The sequence below is a fragment of the Macrobrachium nipponense genome, chromosome 1 (assembly GCF_015104395.2).
Source record: "Macrobrachium nipponense isolate FS-2020 chromosome 1, ASM1510439v2, whole genome shotgun sequence".
Lineage (NCBI taxonomy): Eukaryota > Metazoa > Arthropoda > Malacostraca > Decapoda > Palaemonidae > Macrobrachium > Macrobrachium nipponense.
Window position 1 is genome coordinate 137,302,259 of NC_087200.1, and position 18,573 is coordinate 137,320,831.

Here is an 18,573-nt window from a genome sequence, read left to right on the forward strand (position 1 = left end):
GAAACTTTGTCTTCAGGACAAATGAATTAAGGGTGCTGCCATCCAGAACAGGCCTCCAGGCCCTGATGACTTGGAGACCATGAAAAGACTGTTGTAGAATCCCTCCAAGTTGCGATCCAATACCGCCTCTATTGGGCCTTAGCGAATAAGGGACTCAACCTCTTGAGAAAGGGCCAAAAACTTCTCAAACCCTACCGAGTACTCTGTTTTAAATGCCGATTGGACGTATTAAACATTGACGAAAATTGTCTGTCGGGTGCCTAACCGACGTATGGTACATCAATGCAAAATAGTTTTTTTTTTAAATTCGCAGAAAAATACTTATAGGCCTACTAGGCGAAAAATTTTGAATCACACGCCTTGAGGGATGCTGGGAGCTCACAGATCAAGCTGTTATTTTGTTTACAAGCGTTACCCAGGCACGCAAGCACGAATTTCTTTCTTCTCGCACTAAAAAGCATCAACAACACATCTCATAAATTATTTTGTCACTTTGACATAAACTTTGCACCATTTTATATTAGCCGTTATATATGAAAATGTGCGCAATTTCATGTAGAATACAACAAAAAACAACCCATGGTTGTAGCTTTTATCAGTTTGGAAATATTTCCATATAAATAACGATAAGTGCCAAAATTTCAACCTTTGGTCAACTTTGACTCTACCAAAACGGTCGAAAAACGCAATTGTAAGCTAAAACTCTTATATTCTAGTAATATTCAATCATTTACCTTCATTTTACAACAAATTGGAAGTCTCTAGCACAATTTTTCGATTTATGGTGAATTTATGAAAAAAAAATTTGTCCTTACGTCTGCTAGGTAACTCTTCCGAAAAAATCAGAAATTTTTTCGTACGATTGTCATAATGTTTGCACCGTTTTATATTAGCCATTACATAAAAAAAAAAAACACCCCATGGTTGTAGCTTTTATCAGTTTTGAAATATTTTCATATAAATAACGATGTGCCAAAATATCAACCTTCGGTCAAATTTTACTTGACCGAAGTGGTCGAAAAACATAATTGTAAGCTAAAACTCTTAACATTTTTGTAATATTCAATCATTTACCTTCATTTTGCAAGAAATTGGAAGTCTCTCGCACAATATTTAGAATTATGGTGAATTTTTGAAAAATGATATTGTTATAATACAATAAAGTTTCATACATACTTACCTGGCAGATATATACATAGCTAAGACTCCGTCGTCCCCGACAGAAATTCAAATTTCGCGGCACACGCTGCAGGTAGGTCAGGTGATCTACCGTCCTGCCCTGGGTGGCAGGATTAGGAACCATTCCCGTTTTCTATTCATATTTTTTCTCTTCCACCTGTCTCCTGCGGGGAGGCTGGGTGGGCCATTAATCGTATATATCTGCCAGGTAAGTATGTATGAAACTTTATTGTATTATAACAATATCATTTTCATACAATGAACTTACCTGTCAGATATAAACATAGCTGATTGACACCCTTTGGTGGAGGGTAAGAGACAGCCAACATGGAATAGACAGGTAAACAACATATGTTGTAGGTATAAATAACCTTGGTTCTTATCTGATAGGTGGTAGACTTCGTGGCTGTTGCCCGGTAGTCTGCATCACCTCAAGACTTTAGCGAGATATGTGATCTATGGCTAAGAGTTCTTGTGGGTCTGCCGATGGGGTATGAACCGCTTACTCGGCAGAGCCTGAAAGGACTTTGTCAATGGGTACTGGACCACTTCTATGACGATACACCTTATGAAGGAGCGCAACACCGATCCCGATCACCTGATCCTAACACGAGGGTTCGCGCTCAAATTGAAAAGAGTTATCCCCACACTCCTTTCAAAAACCCCAATAATTTCACTAAGTTAAAAAACTTTAACTCAAAGTTAAGGATCAGTGTCGGCTCCTTATCCCAGTAACGTATCCGCAGAAACGTATAAACCAAAAGAGAAGGATCTCTCGTAGGTTAACTTGACATCCTTTGTGTAATGAGAAGTCAACACAGAGTTGCCTCTACCGTACAACACAGCTAATATGTCTTATATGACATATTGTTATGTAAAGAACAAGAATTTGCAAAAGCGCGCACTTCCTGCGCTTTTAATTCTCAGCTGTTTGAAGGAATCAAGTCACTTATGAAGTGCTTAGGAGATCTCCATGTTTCAAAGAAGACCAGGGCTTTCTTGAAATGGATCTCTCCCGACTGAAGCCTGAAGCCTGGCAGGAACCTCGCGCCTGGCTGGTGCTTCGCTCTTGGTTGGCGCCTAGCGCTTGTCTGGTACCTTTCGCTTGACTGGCGCCTCGCATCTGGTTGACGCCTCGCGCCTTAGCTGGAGATTCGCGCCTAGAGCCTGGCTGGCGCCTCGCGCCTGGCTGGCGTCTCGCGCCAGGTTGGCGCTTTGTGCCTGCCTGGCACCTCGCGCCTGGCTGGCGCCTTGCGCCTGCCTGGAGCTTCGCGGCTGGCTGGTACCTCGCGCCTGCCTGGCGCCTCGCTCCTGCCTGGCGCCTCGCTCCTGCCTGGCGCCTCGCTCCTGCCTGGTTGGCTACTCCCCACTTGCCGGAGCTTCGAGCTTGGTAGAGTCTCGAGGATGTCTGGCAATGTCCACATCGGACACTCTCATCTGTCCTATATGTTCGCATCTAGCGCATCTGTGTCAGGTTGTAGGCCCGGTCTTTCTCCTCATCAGACAATGACAGTGTTCTTGGGGCTGTCTGCCTCTGGCGTTTTTTACGCCTGTTTTAGCATAAGGCTCCTGGTTGGCGCTACATTGTCCGAAAGTCCTGAACATCCACAATAGTAAATCACAAGACTGGAGAAGGGTGGAAGAAATTCTTCCACTTTGGCCTCTCCGGCAAGGGGAGGCGAATGTAGTCAGCTACATCCAGTATACGATAGGATATCTTACAGTATGAGAGATAAGTCTTCCTTCGAGGAGGATCCTTCCCTTGCTCACGAGATCTCTTCTTACCTGTTGAAGGGGCTTCTCGTTGCAGAATCTTCCCTATCCTTGTCCGAAGGAAGGGAAGAAGCTTGGAAGTCGAAGGAGACTCCGAGCTGAAATTGGGAGTACTCCTGATTTCTAGCTGCTTATTGTATCCCTCTGAACACCTTCTGGGAAGCATTTCGAGCCGTCATCGCATTCCAAAGACACTGTAGGCAAACGTTTTAACCATTCTACTGTAGATGAAAACGTAAGTACCCTGCCTGGACAACGAAACCTCTACCTGAAAACATTAAATCAGGAATAGGGGGTTTTAGTTCTTTTGCCAGATAATACTATGCTGGCAAGAACCCATTGCCTAATCTCCATAGAATCTGATGCGAGATTCCAATGCTAAAAAAAAAAAAAATTCACTTGTCTTCTTGATCGTTTGGGACCAAGAGAAACAAAGAATTCCCTCATAAAAATTTCTCAAAGAAGTTTGATGAGGAGCAGTTCCATCTTGTCGGAACATAGAATCTGTGGCCACAAAAAAGATCCCATTAGAAGTAGTACATGATATCCTACTCTTGTCATATTGAGGTATCGTATAAGATCCCGAAGATCTTAATCCTCTGCTATCTCCAATCCCTTTATAGAGACAGAGTATAGCCTTTTACTGTGTTCTTTGATAACAGATATATACAAAGGTGATTCTTCCCTCTGAAAGGGAAGAAAAAAACCGCTATGTGGTTCACAGAGGTATCGGAAGAGGACAGTTTCCTCATTCCCTCTAGCACAATCTGCAGCAATTCTATACTTGTCCATGACGTGTCATTTACCTTGAAAAATCCTCTCATTCATGTCCACTTCTGGTCAGTCTGCACGCAGACAGACTCAGAGTGGAGAGGTTGTTAAGGTCCATTATAATAGATGCTGATAGAATATTCAGACTGTCTTGGAAAAGACTTCCAAAACATGCTGCGAGAAGAACGTGACCTCTGTGAATCCAACCTCTCTAAGGCCAAAATGAGGCATAAAATATTATCTTCTCTTTCTTTGACGCCCTTTATCTTAAATTCTGCAAATAATTTATATTTAGGGGAAAAAAGACTTAAGTTTATTCCCCTTTCTAAAAAAAAAATAAAGATGGCGTATATTGCTACCTCTCTTGGTTCGAGGAAAAGGAAGCAGTCTATAGGAAGCCTGTTCGTCTTCTACCTTACTGAGAGATCTATGAAGAAGACTTTTCGCAGGTTCTCACAACTCTTTCCAATAAATGTTAAACATGTTAACAGTTATTATCGTCGATCGAGAAGGATCTCTTTGTTAACGCGAATAGGAGCGAAAAAAAGAGATTCTCGATGCTCTTTGCGATATGAGAGAGTTGTGGAATTGGCCTAAGTGATTAAATGGGTAACAAAATCAGGAACGAATCTTGCCGTTACCGAGCCTGTTGTCCGAGAGGCTACTGGACTCTTAGGTTAATAACTCGTTAAAACGAGAAACTCTTGGATGGTGCTCTTGGCTCAGTGCGTCAGGCTGGCGCTTCTGGCGCAAATTTGCGCCAGGCGGCAAATTTGCGCATGGCTTGGCGAAATTTGCGCCAGGCTGGCGCTTGTGGAGCATTGCGCCAGGTTGGCACTTAATGCGCCAGGCTGGCGCTTCCTTTTAATTCTTTTTATGCTATGTGCCAGAACACCTGTGCCTTTATGGTACCCGACATCCTTTCACATGTTAATTCCGTTCTTAGTAGGAAAAAACTGTATATACGTAGTATAGTCCACATTCAGGGAAACAAGTTCTGCCCCAAAGAGAATGTTTCCCATCCGACTCATCCATCTTCTTCTGAGCAGGTAGTCTAATAAGCTATGCTTTCGTAAGCCTGAGAGCATTATATAATATAATGTTCTGCTGCGATAGAATCCTTTAATAATGTTACCTACGGTAAACAGCATTGAAAGATGGTACTATCTCTCTTATTGAAAGCTTCTTAGCAAAAGGCATACAATATTTTATTTATGCTAGCTTAACTATCCCCTCAATCCGAGGTTAAGACCGCGATTGTAGGGGAGATATGGATAGTTATTCCATCCCGCAGGAGAGAGAGATACATCCGACCGCTCATGACTGACACCTACATGGTACTGACAGTAACTGGCGTACTGCGTTGGTCTCAGGCTCTCAGCGAAAGCAGTCCCCGTTAGCCGTCTGGCCTTACTCTTCCAGAGTTGCCAGCTACTCCATTTAATAAAGGAATTTTATAAAATTATTATCGAACTTCAGGAAGTTCTTATTAAAGCATATTTAAGCGAAACAAGACTTCGATAAATCTAGAAGCTACGTAGGTGTTGTCTTAACAATCCCTTTAAGCGTAGTCCTTCCTAGGAAAGTCGTAGAAGGATACTGGTAATTGAGTTGCACAGAAAAGAAGTAACTACGGTATGTGTTTATGATTTGACCGTATCGTATTCTCATACAGCAGAAACTCTACTACCTTCTACTATCTTCGTTCTTATTCATGAATAGAACGATAGAAAAGCGTATATATATTCTTAAGGAAGGAAGTTAATCCAGGAATTCTTTAAATCTTCGTGATTTCCTCATAAATCGCGGAAGAGACAGAATTCCTGTTCATGCACTAGGGTTAAACGGAAGGAAGTAGATTTTCCTATCCGCCATCATACCCCAAACGTCGATGAGATTCTTATTAAGAAAAACTCCCAAAAGCTCTTGCCTCCTCAAAACGAGGAAGAGCATGGATGAAGGAGAGAGTCCGCATTGAGAGGAACTGCCTAGCACAGGAGTCTTCTGAATAATGAAAAGGGGCTTCTCTTAGTATCAGAATCCTTCTGACAAAAGCAATGGCCACCTGTGCGACATCTTGCACATTTGCCAGGGGAAAGTTGCTCAAGTTAAAAAACTCTAATGAAGATTTTGGAATCTTCTGACGCCTGGCGTCTGGATAGTTCCGTGCGCCTGGAATGTTCCGCACGCTAGAAAGGAGACTCGCTCCTGGAACGTTCCGCTTGCGTGGAAGGTCCCGTGCGCCCTGATAGATCCGAGCGCCTCAAGTCTTGTTATACGATCCTCTTGCCAGTAAACTTCAATGGAAGCATCCTTCTGATTGCCACTCTACTATAAGGCTCCTCAGTCTAGCCGTCTGTTTTCTCTTTGAAGGCGCCTTGCGCAAGAAAAAAGTTCTGGAACGCGGCTCGTGCTCAGTTGCTGGAACGCGGCTTGCGTTTATCTGTATGAACGAGGCTCGCGCTAAGTCTGTTGGAACGCAGGCTCGCTAGTCTGAAACGCGGCTCGGCTGGCTGTTGGAATGTTCGCTAGCTTGCTGGCTGTTGGAACGTTCGCTAGCTTGCTGGCTGGCTCTCAGCCTCTCGCTCAGTGAGTCAGTGTTCTCTTAGTTTTCAGAGAACGAGCCAGATCGTCCGAACTCCAAACATGTACATTCTTCGTCTTTTCGGAAGATGAAGAAACGGAAGAAGAGACGCACTTTTTAAAGGATGCCTTTCCAATGGCTATCCCTGGCAGTCTGGGACGTTTTACAGATCCTTGCCAGACGGGAACGCCCAATCGGTGGGGATTCTCCATAACCTCCGTAAGGCTTCGACTTTCCTTCTCCTCTGGGCTTGTGAGTTTAGAAGAGGGTCTAGGCCTGAGAGCGAGACAGAGCCGATCGGACGCACCCTCTACTAATTAGGACGCCTTTCCAATGGTGAACTGGCAGTCTGGGACGTCTACAGATCCTGCCGAGGGACGCCTCTGATCGGTGGGGATTCTCCATAACCTCCGTAAGGCTTTCGACTTTCCTTCTCCTCTGGGTATGTGAGCTTGGAAGAGGTCTAGGCCTGGGAGCGAAAACAGAGCGATCAGAACGCACCCTCTACTAATTAGGACGCCTTTCCAATGGCGAACTTGCAGTCTGGGACGTTCTACAGATCATGCCGAGGGGACGCCTGATCGGTGGGGATTCTCCATAACCCCTCCGTAAGGCTTTCGACTTCCTTCTCCTCTGGGTATGTGAGCTTGGAAAGGAGGTCTAGGCCTGGGAGCGAAACAGAGCCGATGAGAACGCACCCTCCACTGCACTAACACTAAAATCACTTCTTACCTTTCAATAGCTCGTATTTTGAGCTACATTCCTTTGTCTTCAAATTGCAATATGAATTTGAAGATTCTGTGAAGTAAGAAGGAGATGAGGATACAACACTACTAGTATTGTTAATGCTCTAACTGCTCGTTAGTACGAGAGCTATAAAAACTTCTAAAGGAAGCGTAACTATTCTATTCCTTACTTCCTCAAGAAGGAAGTTAGCTCAATCAATTCTAACATTTACTACACGTTATTATGAATAAATATTAAAATTTTCCTTCTTGCAAACTATGTGAGTGTCTACCGAAAAGTTCGGTAGTTACACGTAAACAATTCTTCGAAATTTTCGAAGCCAAAGTTATTAAAACAAATTAATATGCGTATGCCGAACCAAAGATCCAGTACTTCCCTGCAAAAGATAGCCCAGAAGATCGATGGCGATGAAATCCAAAAATCGAGTCAGGAGGAACTGCAAACGTTGTTTACATTCCATGCGACAGAAAAAATATGAGAAAACGGGAATGGTTCCTAATCCTGCCACCCAGGGCAGGACGGTAGATCACCTGACCTGCAGCGTGTGCCGCGAAATTTGAATTTCTGTCGGGGACGACGGAGTCTTAGCTATGTATATATCTGACAGGTAAGTTCATTGTATGAAAAAACTTTTTCCTTACATCTGCGCAGTAACTCTACCGAAAAAATCAGAAATTTTTTTTGTCCGATTGTCGTAATGTTTACACCGTTTGATAATAGCCGTTACCAAAAGTTTTATATATGGAAATGTGTGCAATTTCATGTAAAATACATCTAAAAACAACCCATGGTTGTAGCTTTTATCAGTTTTGAAATATTTTCATATAAATAACGATAAGTGCCAAAATTTCAACCTTCGGTCAACTTTGACTCGACCGAAATGGTCAAAAAAACGCAATTGTAAGCTAAAACTACTACATTCAAGTAATATTCAATCATTTACCTTTATTTTGCAACAAATTGGAAGTCTCTAGCACAATATTTTGATTTTTGTGAATTTATGAAAAAAACTTTTTCCTTACGTCTGCGTGGTAACTACCGAAAAAATCAGACATTTTTTCGCCCTATTGTCGTAATGTTTGCACCGTTTGATATTAGCCGTTACATAAAGTTTTATATCTGAAAATGTAAGCAATTTCATGTAGAATACAACAATAAACAACCCATGGTTGTAGCTTTTATCAGTTTTGAAACATTTTCATATAAACGATAAAGAGAAAAAATTTGACCTTCGGACAACTTTAACTCTACCGAAATGGTCGAAAACTGCAATTGTAAGCTACAACACTTACAGTCTAGCAACATTCAATCAATTACCTTCATTTAGCAACAAACGGGAAGTCTCTAGCACAATATTTCAATTTATGGTGAATTTTTGAAAACAGCTTTTTTTTTACGTCCGCGAGTTACGAATTCATGCATCATATTGTGATATTTTCTGTGTTGCTTTGATTGTTTTACAATTGGTTGTATACCAAAATCATCGCAATTTAGTGTACAATACAAGGAAAAAATAATTAACTCATTAGCTTAAACCGTTTTTTGCACACAGCGCAATTTGTATATAATTATATATGAAACTTTTTTTTTTTGTGGTCATATATTCGAATATTTATATATGATAGATATATTTTTCATTTCTGATGGTTGCATACTAAACTTCAGGCAATGACAAAAAAAGGAGCTAAAAATGAACTCTTAATCTTGAAAATTAAGCGTGCTGTGATTTTTTGAAAAAAATTTTTTCCTCATCGGCACTCACTCGCGAACGCCACAGGCATACGGGAGACACTTTCGGAAATACTGGCTCGGCATTTAAGGGTTAAAGTGATCGGCGACCTAATGTGGGGGTGGGGGGAGGGGGGGCCTTCTCTCTGAATGGAATCGAGTAGCCTTCCAGGGAAACTTGGACTACCCATGCTTCTGGCCTCTGCAGCTCCATTCCTCCCAAAAGAAGGGAAGCTTGTCACCTACTGGGGCACGAAGGACTTGACTTTCACTTCTTAGAGGTCGACTTAAAAGAGGACATCTTATATCTTGAGGGGAGGGGGGGGGGGGGATGCAGATTAGTTGAGGAGGGAGAAAGGACCAACTTGGGGAGGCAAGCCCTGCCAGGCATATGCTTCCTCATGAGGAAGGTCTAGGCAGGAGAATCAGGAGCAGCTGGTTTGAAGTAGCCTGGGAAGTTGGAAAGGAAAAACTTCAATAATTATATGCAGATAGAACTGTATCCTGGTCAACTTCTTCATTGGCAGAAGAAATGGGGGATTAAGTGTTATCCTTACTCTTGGAGACTGCTGGTTTGATTGTGGCCAAAGAGGAATCCTTTTGCATTGATGGAAGAGAAGACGGAGGCAGACAGAGGAATCGGACGCTGCAACTCTAGCCCCAAATGATCCACGGTGCCCTGAAGGACAGGGGCGCTCACAAATGAGAGGGCCATAGCAGAAGGAAATGGCACTTATGCTGAACAACAGGGTGCCTAGGAGGCAAAATAGGGTTCTCAAGACATGAAATCAACTGGCGATGATGAGCAGAAACAGCAGCAAAGGCAGAGCAGCACAGGAGGGCTGTGGGCTAATGCTAGCCTCCTTATAGAGTGGAACCTCGTTTTTGTACATAATCTGTTTCGGAATGAAATTCTAAAACGTATGAAAACTGAAACAATAATTCCCATAAGAAATAATGTAAATAAAATTAATGTGTTCCAGACCCACCAAAATATTAACAAAAAATACATTTAATAGGGAATAAACACAGTTTTACATACAGAAAACAATGATAAATATATATAAATGACTAATGAAATGAATAAATGAACATTTAACATCACTCTTACCTTTATGGAAAACATTGTTAGCGTATGGAAGAAAGAGATTAAAGGAGAGGGAGAAGGAGAGGTTATTTGTTTGGAAAGGGAATCTCCCTCCAGATGGACTTCAGGTATCAAGGACCTATCTGGGGTTACTTCTCTTTGATTTTTACTGGCACAATCTGAGGTTATTTCTTTTGTTCATTTCTTATTGGCACGAGGACCAGCTTGAGAATTACTGGACCCGTCGCACAACAAAACTGTCAAGAGAATTTGTTTTTGATGTTTCTTTAAAATTTGCCTAAGTTCAACACGGCTTTGTCATTTCATATGTTGGAGATACAGATTACAACTTCTTTGTTGGGATGATAACTCTCCACAAAATATTTTATGTCGTTCCACTTTCCAAACATGTCCTTAATCCCTGAAGTAAGCACATTACGTTTGACCATTAGTTTTTTTAATTTTTCAAACCAGCCTCTGCTGGCCTTAAATTCACTAACAGCAGTGCCTATTGTAGGCATTTTCTCACTGAGATCGGCATGCAACTTCCTCCAACACCTTGCTACGAGTTCTTTCTTAAATTCTTTAGTGTTTACCCTTTTTTTACAGAAGGTCTAGCACCTGGAACTTTCTTTGGCCCCATGATGGTTTATTTAGCAGTTGTACTAGAATAAAAATTGCAAAATGCACAAAACCAATGAACACAAAAGCAGGATGGGTCACGAAAGAGATGAGATGCTTTGTTTGGATGCTCGATACGGGGCTTGGTCACACACTGGGCCCCGGATGGAGAGTTTCCGGGTGTATGTAAACTGGGAACTTGTGATAACTTAAGACAAAATTTCATAGGAAAAAAAAAAAAAAAAAAAAAAAAAAAAAAAAAAAAAAATCTATGAAAATCGAAACGTAAAGAAAGAGGCGTATAAAAACTGAGGTTTGACTGTACCTCTTAACAGGTGTAGGGGAGCTGTCCGCAATGGCAGCGTCTGTTCAAAGGCCTAGAAGCTGAAGAACTGTACCGATGCCGCTTCTTGTCAGGCATGGAGTCATCCAAATCTGACGAGACGGGTAGCACTAAAAAAGATGATTTTCCAACAGGCTCGATGGAGGGGACGACTGTCCATGGGCAAACCCCACTGGCCTCCCTTCAACCTCAAGATGTCTTTTCCCCAGGGCAGGGGAGCAGGAGAGTGACCTTTGTCTATGCATTGTACTGACCATAGATATATAGAGGGGAGAGATTTTACAGACAAGTGATGATCGCGTGCAATTAAGGAGCCATTGTTATGCAATGATTTTCAGAGATGACATCGGTATCAACTGCATTGACCGCTGTCAAAAAAGCCAAATCTGGCACCCAATGCTGGGTCATCAACTGTGTTAATTGCAGGAACAAGTTCACAAAAGAACAGGGGATCACATTTCTCAAGTAAGAGACCTATTTTCATTCATGAAAATCGTTTTGACTATTGAAATAACCTTAATAAATGTGTTAAATCTCAGCCAACTTGCAGTCAACTACACGGCTGCTTTCATATCTAATAAAATATGTAATGAATGTTGTATTAAGCTTGTTATTAAAGCAGGGGCCTTTGTTGACTCGTGGTACATGCCTAGAGCTTCAAAAACATTACTCCCAGTGACAAATTGTATAGAATAAAAGTTGTTCAGCGTACTGAAATCTACCCGAAAAGTCACTGGCACGCACGGCTTCATCAGTCCACACAGCTAATGTTACGCCTAACAATTTTTCTACTACAGGCAGTCCCCGGCTATTGGCAAGGATTCCGTTCCTGGGGGTGAGCTGATAAGCAAAAACTGCCATTAACAGAAAATTGAAAAAGAAACCCACAAAATCACTGTGTAACTTGTTTACTTCCAAGTATTTACATTTAATTTTACTCCACACTCGAGTACTTTCAGGCCCTATCTGTGGCCCATTTTCAAGAGATGTCAGCCTGGGTCAAGGCCCAGCAGTCTTCTTGAAAATGGGCCACAGACAGGGCCTGAAAGTACTCAAGTGTGGAGTAAAATTAAATGTAAATACTTAGAAGTAAACAAGTTACACAGTGATTTTGTGGGTTTCTTTTTCAATCTTCAGAAGAAAACTGAAAGAAGTTTTTCTTTGGTTCATTAACAGAAACTCGTAATTTATGACGCCATAATGGGACTTATGGCGCTGATAACCAGTTATTGGCACCATAAGCACCCTTATGGCACTGATAACTGTAACTTGGCCTGTAAATGCACCAAAAATTGCCAATTTTATGGTGCTAGACAAGTGCCATAAAACCGGATCACCAATAACCGAGTCTGCTAATAACCAGGGACTGCCTGTACTAGTACTTGTACTACAATGTAAACAGGTTAGCATCATGAGGCCTAGATCCCAACCTGCTGCAGTTTCAAGTGTTAATGAAATGTTATGGTAGTGTTATTAACATGTTTTCAATAAGTTCTCAAACCTGGTATGGAGAGGAATCTGCTGAATTTGATCTGACAGAACACTTAAAGGTAGTATTCTTCAATTTTACCATTATCGTTTTTACCTCAAACAAAACTTGAATTTCACAATATGTTATAGGTTGAAAAGTAACCTTTCTAAAACTAACTACTCTACCAGGGTTGATCATCAAATAACCAAGGGTAGCCTACCTTAGTCTAACCTTAGCTCAGCAAAGGTAGCCTAACTTGGCATAAATTTCAGGAATGCTGATTTTTCAATCTGTCCCTCTCCGCAGACTATGAAATACAGGTCAAGTCTTGGCTAGCTATAAAAGTCAGAAGTTTTTTTTACAGGCTAGCCTAACTTAGGCAGTAAAACATAAATATATTGAATTACAGGTCAGTAAGATTGTGTTGTTACACAGCTTTATATATGTACCTCCTAAGAATAATTGCACTGGAAGCTGCACAAATACCATCTATGTCATGGTTCAGATGCTTTTATCTGGTTTTGTACAGTGCTTAGTGTACTCTCCCCTGAATCACAGATGTATGAATGAATGCAGATTGAAATCACAGTATACAATTACAAGTATACTGTAAATGAATAATTAGTGTCTCTTATAAGATCTGTGAGTAGCCTCATAGGTTCAAACATGCCTGAAAAATGTCTGCAGGGCAATCAACTTTATATACAGGTCAGCAAGGATTCTTTTAAAATCGAGTGTGGAGGAACTGGTACAGTTTATTTATGGCACTATCCTATACAGTATGATATTTCATTTCCCTAGAACTTGTAGCCTATGTATTGGAGGAAGTCTTGTAGGGTAGTAACACCACCTGTTACAGCTGGTACACAGTCCTGAGTGATATTCAGTCAATTCCTCTCCATTCCAATCATCCATCTTTTAAAAATATCCACCACCTCTTCCTCTGATTCATCAGTATAAAGTAACTCCAAGGGATCCCATTTTCTGCACTTGGTAGCTGCTTCTATGACTAAGATAATCACAGGGTTCAGTGTTGATACTTGAACAATCAACTTTTATCTCAAATTCTTCTAACAAATTTGCCATTGCTTTCACTTTACATGTACAAGTTATTTTGAAAATGAAAAAGCAACTAAGTCAGGTCTTTCTGGTACCCTCTACCTTTGTAATATTAATTCAATTATTTATCCAGATATTCTCTATAATGCATTTTCAATATCAAAAATAAGTGGTAAAACTTCTTACTTCTCTGTGGTAAAAAAAAAAAAATAATAAATTAGGCCAGTTAAGAAACAAGTGATTGTACAAAAACTTAAATCCTTACCCCCCCCCCCCCCCCGCCCCCCCCCCCCCCCCCCCCCGATCAAGTTTTCCTAAATTTTAGTTAATTGTGTTGGGTGTTTCAGTCAGTATGTGACTGTTGGGTCATCTCAGATACTGCTTCAAGTTGTATTATACTAGGTGGTGAAAAATGTAAACATTGTGATTTGTTATGCCTCCCTGCCATGTAGAAGACCATGGTAGGGAGGCATAACTAAGCACAATGTTTACATTTTTCACAACCTAGTATAATACAACTTAAAGTACTATCCGAGATGACCCAACAGTCACATACTGACTGAAACACCCAACATAATTAACCCTTAAACGCCGAAGAGGTATTTTGAAAATCGTCTCCCGTATACCGGCGGCGTTCGCGAGTGAGCGCCGAGGCAGAATTTTTTTTTTTTTTTTTTTTTAATCACAGTACGCTTAGTTTTCAAGATTAAGAGTTCATTTTTGGCTCCTTTTATTGTCATTGCCTGAAGTTTAGTATGCAACCATCAGAAATTAAAAAAAATATCATTATCATATAAAAATATTGGGATATATGACAGCGTGAAAAAAAATTTCATATATAATTGTATACAAATTCTGCTGTGAGCAAAATGGTTAAAGCTAATAAGTTAATTTTTTTTGTTGTATTGTACACTAAATTGTGATCATTTTGGTATATAACACATGGTAAAACGATCAAGGCAACAACAGAGAAAATATTATCACAAAATGATGCATGAATTCGTAACGTGCAGACATAAAAAAAAACAGTTTTCAAAAATTCGCCATAAATCGAAATATTGTGCTAGAGACTTCCCGTTTGTTGCTAAATGAAGTTAATTGATTGAATATTACTAGACTGTAAGTGTTGTAGCTTACAATTGCAGTTTTCGACCACTTCGGTCGAGTTAACGTTGACCAAAGGACGAATTTTTTCGATTTATCGTTATTTATATGAAAACATTTCAAAACTGATAAAAGCTACAACCATAGGCTGTTTTTAGTTATATCCTATATGAAATTGCACACATTTTCATATATAAAACTTTATGTAACGGCTAATTTAAAATGATGCAAACATTACAACAATCGGACAAAATAATTTCTGATTTTTTCGGAAGAGTTACCACGTGGACGTAAGGAAAAAGTTTATTTCATAAATTCACCATAAATCGAAATATTGTGCTAGAGACTTCCAATTTGATGCAAAATAAAGGTAAATGATTGAATATTACTAGAATGTAGTAGTTTTAGCTTACAATTGCGTTTTTTTACCATTTCAGTCGAGTCAAAGTTGACCGAAGGTTGAAATTTTGGCACTTATCGTTATTTATATGAAAATTTCAAAACTGATAAAAGCTACAACTATGGGTTGTTTTAAGTTGTATTCTAAATGAAATTGCACACATTTTCATATATAAAACTTTATGTAATGGCTAATTTAAAATGGTGCCAACATTACGACAATCGGACGAAAAAATGTCAGATTTTTTTTTGGAAGTTACTGCGCGGCCGTAAGAAATTTTTTTTTTTTTCATAAATTCACCATAAATCGAAATAGTGTGCTAGAGACTTCCAATTTCTTGCAAAATAAAGGTAAATGATTTACCATTTCGGTTGAGTCAAAGTTGACCGAAGGTTGATATTTTGGCACATCGTTATTTATATGAAAATATTTCAAAACTGATAAAAGCTACAACCATGGGTTGTTTTTAGTTGTATTCTACATGAAATTGTGCACATTTCCATATATATAACTTTACTTAACGGCTAATTTAAAATGGTGCAAACATTACGACAATCGGACAAAAAAAATTTATGATTTTTTCGGAAGAATTACCGCGCAGACGTATGGAAAAAGTTTTTTTCATAAATTCACCATAAATCGAAATATTGTGCTAGAGACTTCCCGTTTGTTGCAAAATGAAGGCAAATGATTGAATATTACTAGAATATACGAATTTTAGCTTACAATTGCATTTTTCGACCATTTCAGTAGAGTCAAAGTTGACCAAGGTTGAAATTTTAGCACTTATTATTTATATGAAAATATTTCAAAACTGATAAAAGCTACAACCATGAGTTGTTTTTTGCTGTATTCTACATGAAATTACGCATATTTTCATATATAATACTCCATGTAACGGCTAATATAAAATGGTGCAAAAATTATGTCAATGTGACGAAATAATTTCTGAGATGTGTCGCTGATACTTTTTATTGCGAGAAGAAAGAAATTCGCGCTTGTGCGCCTGGGTAACGATTGTAAACAAAACAATGCCTTGATCCGTGAGCTCCCAGCATCCCCCAAGGCGCGTGATTCAAAAGTTTTTGCCTAGTAGGCCTATAACTATTTTTCCACGAATTTAAAAAAAAGCTTTTTTTATATCGACGTACTAAATGTCCAATCGGCACCCAACAGACAATTTATATCGACGTTTAATACGTCCAATCGCTGTTAAAGGGTTAACTAAAATCTAGGAAGACTGGGATGGTAAGGACAATGTTGCAATTTCTTTTAAAATTATATAAGGACAAAGTTGCAGTTTTCTTTAAAATTAAAAAGGACAAAGTTTACTTTTAAAACAATAAGATTTTAGCCACTCCCCCTTATCATCCTTCCACCTATTTTACCATCGCCTATCCACCATCATTTCAAGTGCTTGAACCCTAAGGAATCTACATCCCTTACATTAGTGTATACTTAATGTTTAGCAAATATTCAATATTCAAGTCATACTGAGGAGCCCCACTTTCAATTTCTGTATTCAGACTCTTGACGCCTTGGTTATAAATCTGAGAAATTATTCACCTGCATTATAAAATGCTATTTGGAGTTTGATAAGAACTGCTATGCTATTTTAGAATAAAACAAGTTATGCTTTATTTAGCTTACTTTGATTTAAAAAATATTAAGACAAGTTCCAAGAAGAGAAAATGACCAAATCAGCCAAATACTTAAGACCAACTGATTGGTTTATGACAAGCTGGCGTCGCAATAGCAAAGGTAACTATAGCCAAAATTTAGAGAGAGAGAGAGAGAGAGGAGAGAGAGAGAGAGAGAGAGAGAGAGAGAGAGAGAGAGAGAGAGATTCAATAGCTCCTCAGCCTTGCATCAAACAAAGGGAGAATAGACTTACCTAAGTTACATATAAGGCTACCAACACCAGAAAATAAAGCCTTGTAAAGTATACCTCACCTATGAGTGGTTCTGTACCGATACTGCAAATATTCCTAATAAAATTTCCACATGCAATCACATCTGTCCATAAGCATACTACACAGAAGGTCCCTAACATGAGAGCAATTCTCTACAATAAAATCTATTTACAGCATGTTACAAATTACCGTAGAATGATAATGTATTTCTGTCCAATGAAAAAGAAGTTATTAAGTTATTATGACAATAAAAAATCAGTAATAAAGCTACAGTAACCAAAACTAGAGGATAACACAATCTCTTACCTGATAAGGAATAATCATTTCTTCTACTTTCTGAATCTCTTATTAAAAAGGCACCATGTTCGTTTTCAGGTAGTAATAATTTCTTTTCTGCTTCTATTCTTTTTATTTTACCAAAGTACCACCTGTAAAAGAAACCTTAGCATTAGCAAAGCCTCACAGTAATACTGTAACTAAAGTACTATAGAAAGTAATATTTCCTTGAAAACATAAGAATAAAAGATAGTATATATAAGAAAATACAAATTCAAATAATTACCATTTTCCATGGATATACAAACCTTTGGTCTTTTATATTGATTACCTCAACAAAAGCCAGTCATGTCACTGAAGCTTAGTCTAGGTTTGTACCATTATAGGAAACATGAGTTTTTTCTTTATCAAACTGAGTACATAATACAGCATTTCTGGTTTAATAGTTACAAAAAGGGCCCAACCTCCTATCACAAAATGAAGGATAACTTGCAGAAATGATTTTGGTATGAGTTCATTTACCAAAGCAGCAGTATCAACACTTTGAGGTCATGATGGTGACCAAAATTCTATGTGGTAAGTCACAGTGATTGCTTATTGCATCACAAAAAATCTAATACACATCAAAATATTCAATAAATATTCAAAATAAAAGTTGGCTTAACACTTAGGAACATGATAACATCAACACACCTGATCTCACTGAAACATCAATGGGCTAAATATTATGATAGTTTCAAAAGGATTAATTCTGTATGGATTCCTTGCGAGTCTCTAATATCTATTCCTCTTCAAGGATGTACTGCATTTCTGTTTGTAGTGGTTATGGATGTATTAAATGAGGTGACTAGGAACGAAAATCTAAGGGAATTGTTATATGTTGATGATTAAGTGATTACAGTGGAGACTTAAAAAGATTTGCAAAGAGGAACTTAAGTAGTAAGTAACTCGTTGAGTGAGGAATGAAGGTACATGTGGGTAAAACTGAGGTTATGGTGTGCAGCGGATGGTCATTTATACAGGATAGATACTTTTATTATACAATTTTAAGGGAAGCACTTTGATGGCTCAGTATAGGTATACGGTGCCATCACCCTACGGCAATACTAAGAACAACTTAGCTAATCATGTCGTTTTGTTTTATGCATAATGTCCATCAGAGGGAAGGTGGGTGGACTGATCATATAATTACTGGGTAAGTACTATATACAAAATCTAATTTTATTACACAAATATCTTTTTTGTATATGTGACTTACCCAGTTATTATATAGCTGATTCTACACAGTGAATGGAGGTGGGGTTATGGACATATTCTACTCCAAAGCATTAAATCATGTAAAGAATTTGAAATAGAAAAGTTGCTAGCATTGGAAAAACAATGCTTGTCGTTCCTGTCAATTAAGAGAGCTATGCAGATGAATACTGCCTCTTGTTGGAGCTCATCTTACTTCGTAGTGGTGTGACGAGAGACATGGTTTGCCTCCTACTAAAGGGGTACTTTGTAGCAAGGGGAAT

At 39.2% G+C, this 18,573-nt stretch overlaps 1 protein-coding gene across 1 annotated transcript in view; it reads right to left on the reverse strand.

Annotated features, from left to right (window-relative positions):
* Positions 1-18,573, reverse strand: part of LOC135219668 (tyrosine-protein kinase Src42A-like) — a 225,595-nt gene that overhangs the window by 121,427 nt on the left and 85,595 nt on the right. The window contains exon 3 of the mRNA XM_064256617.1: positions 17,087-17,208. Within this exon, the coding sequence (XP_064112687.1) occupies positions 17,087-17,208 (122 nt within the window). The remainder of the gene's footprint in view (positions 1-17,086; positions 17,209-18,573) is intronic.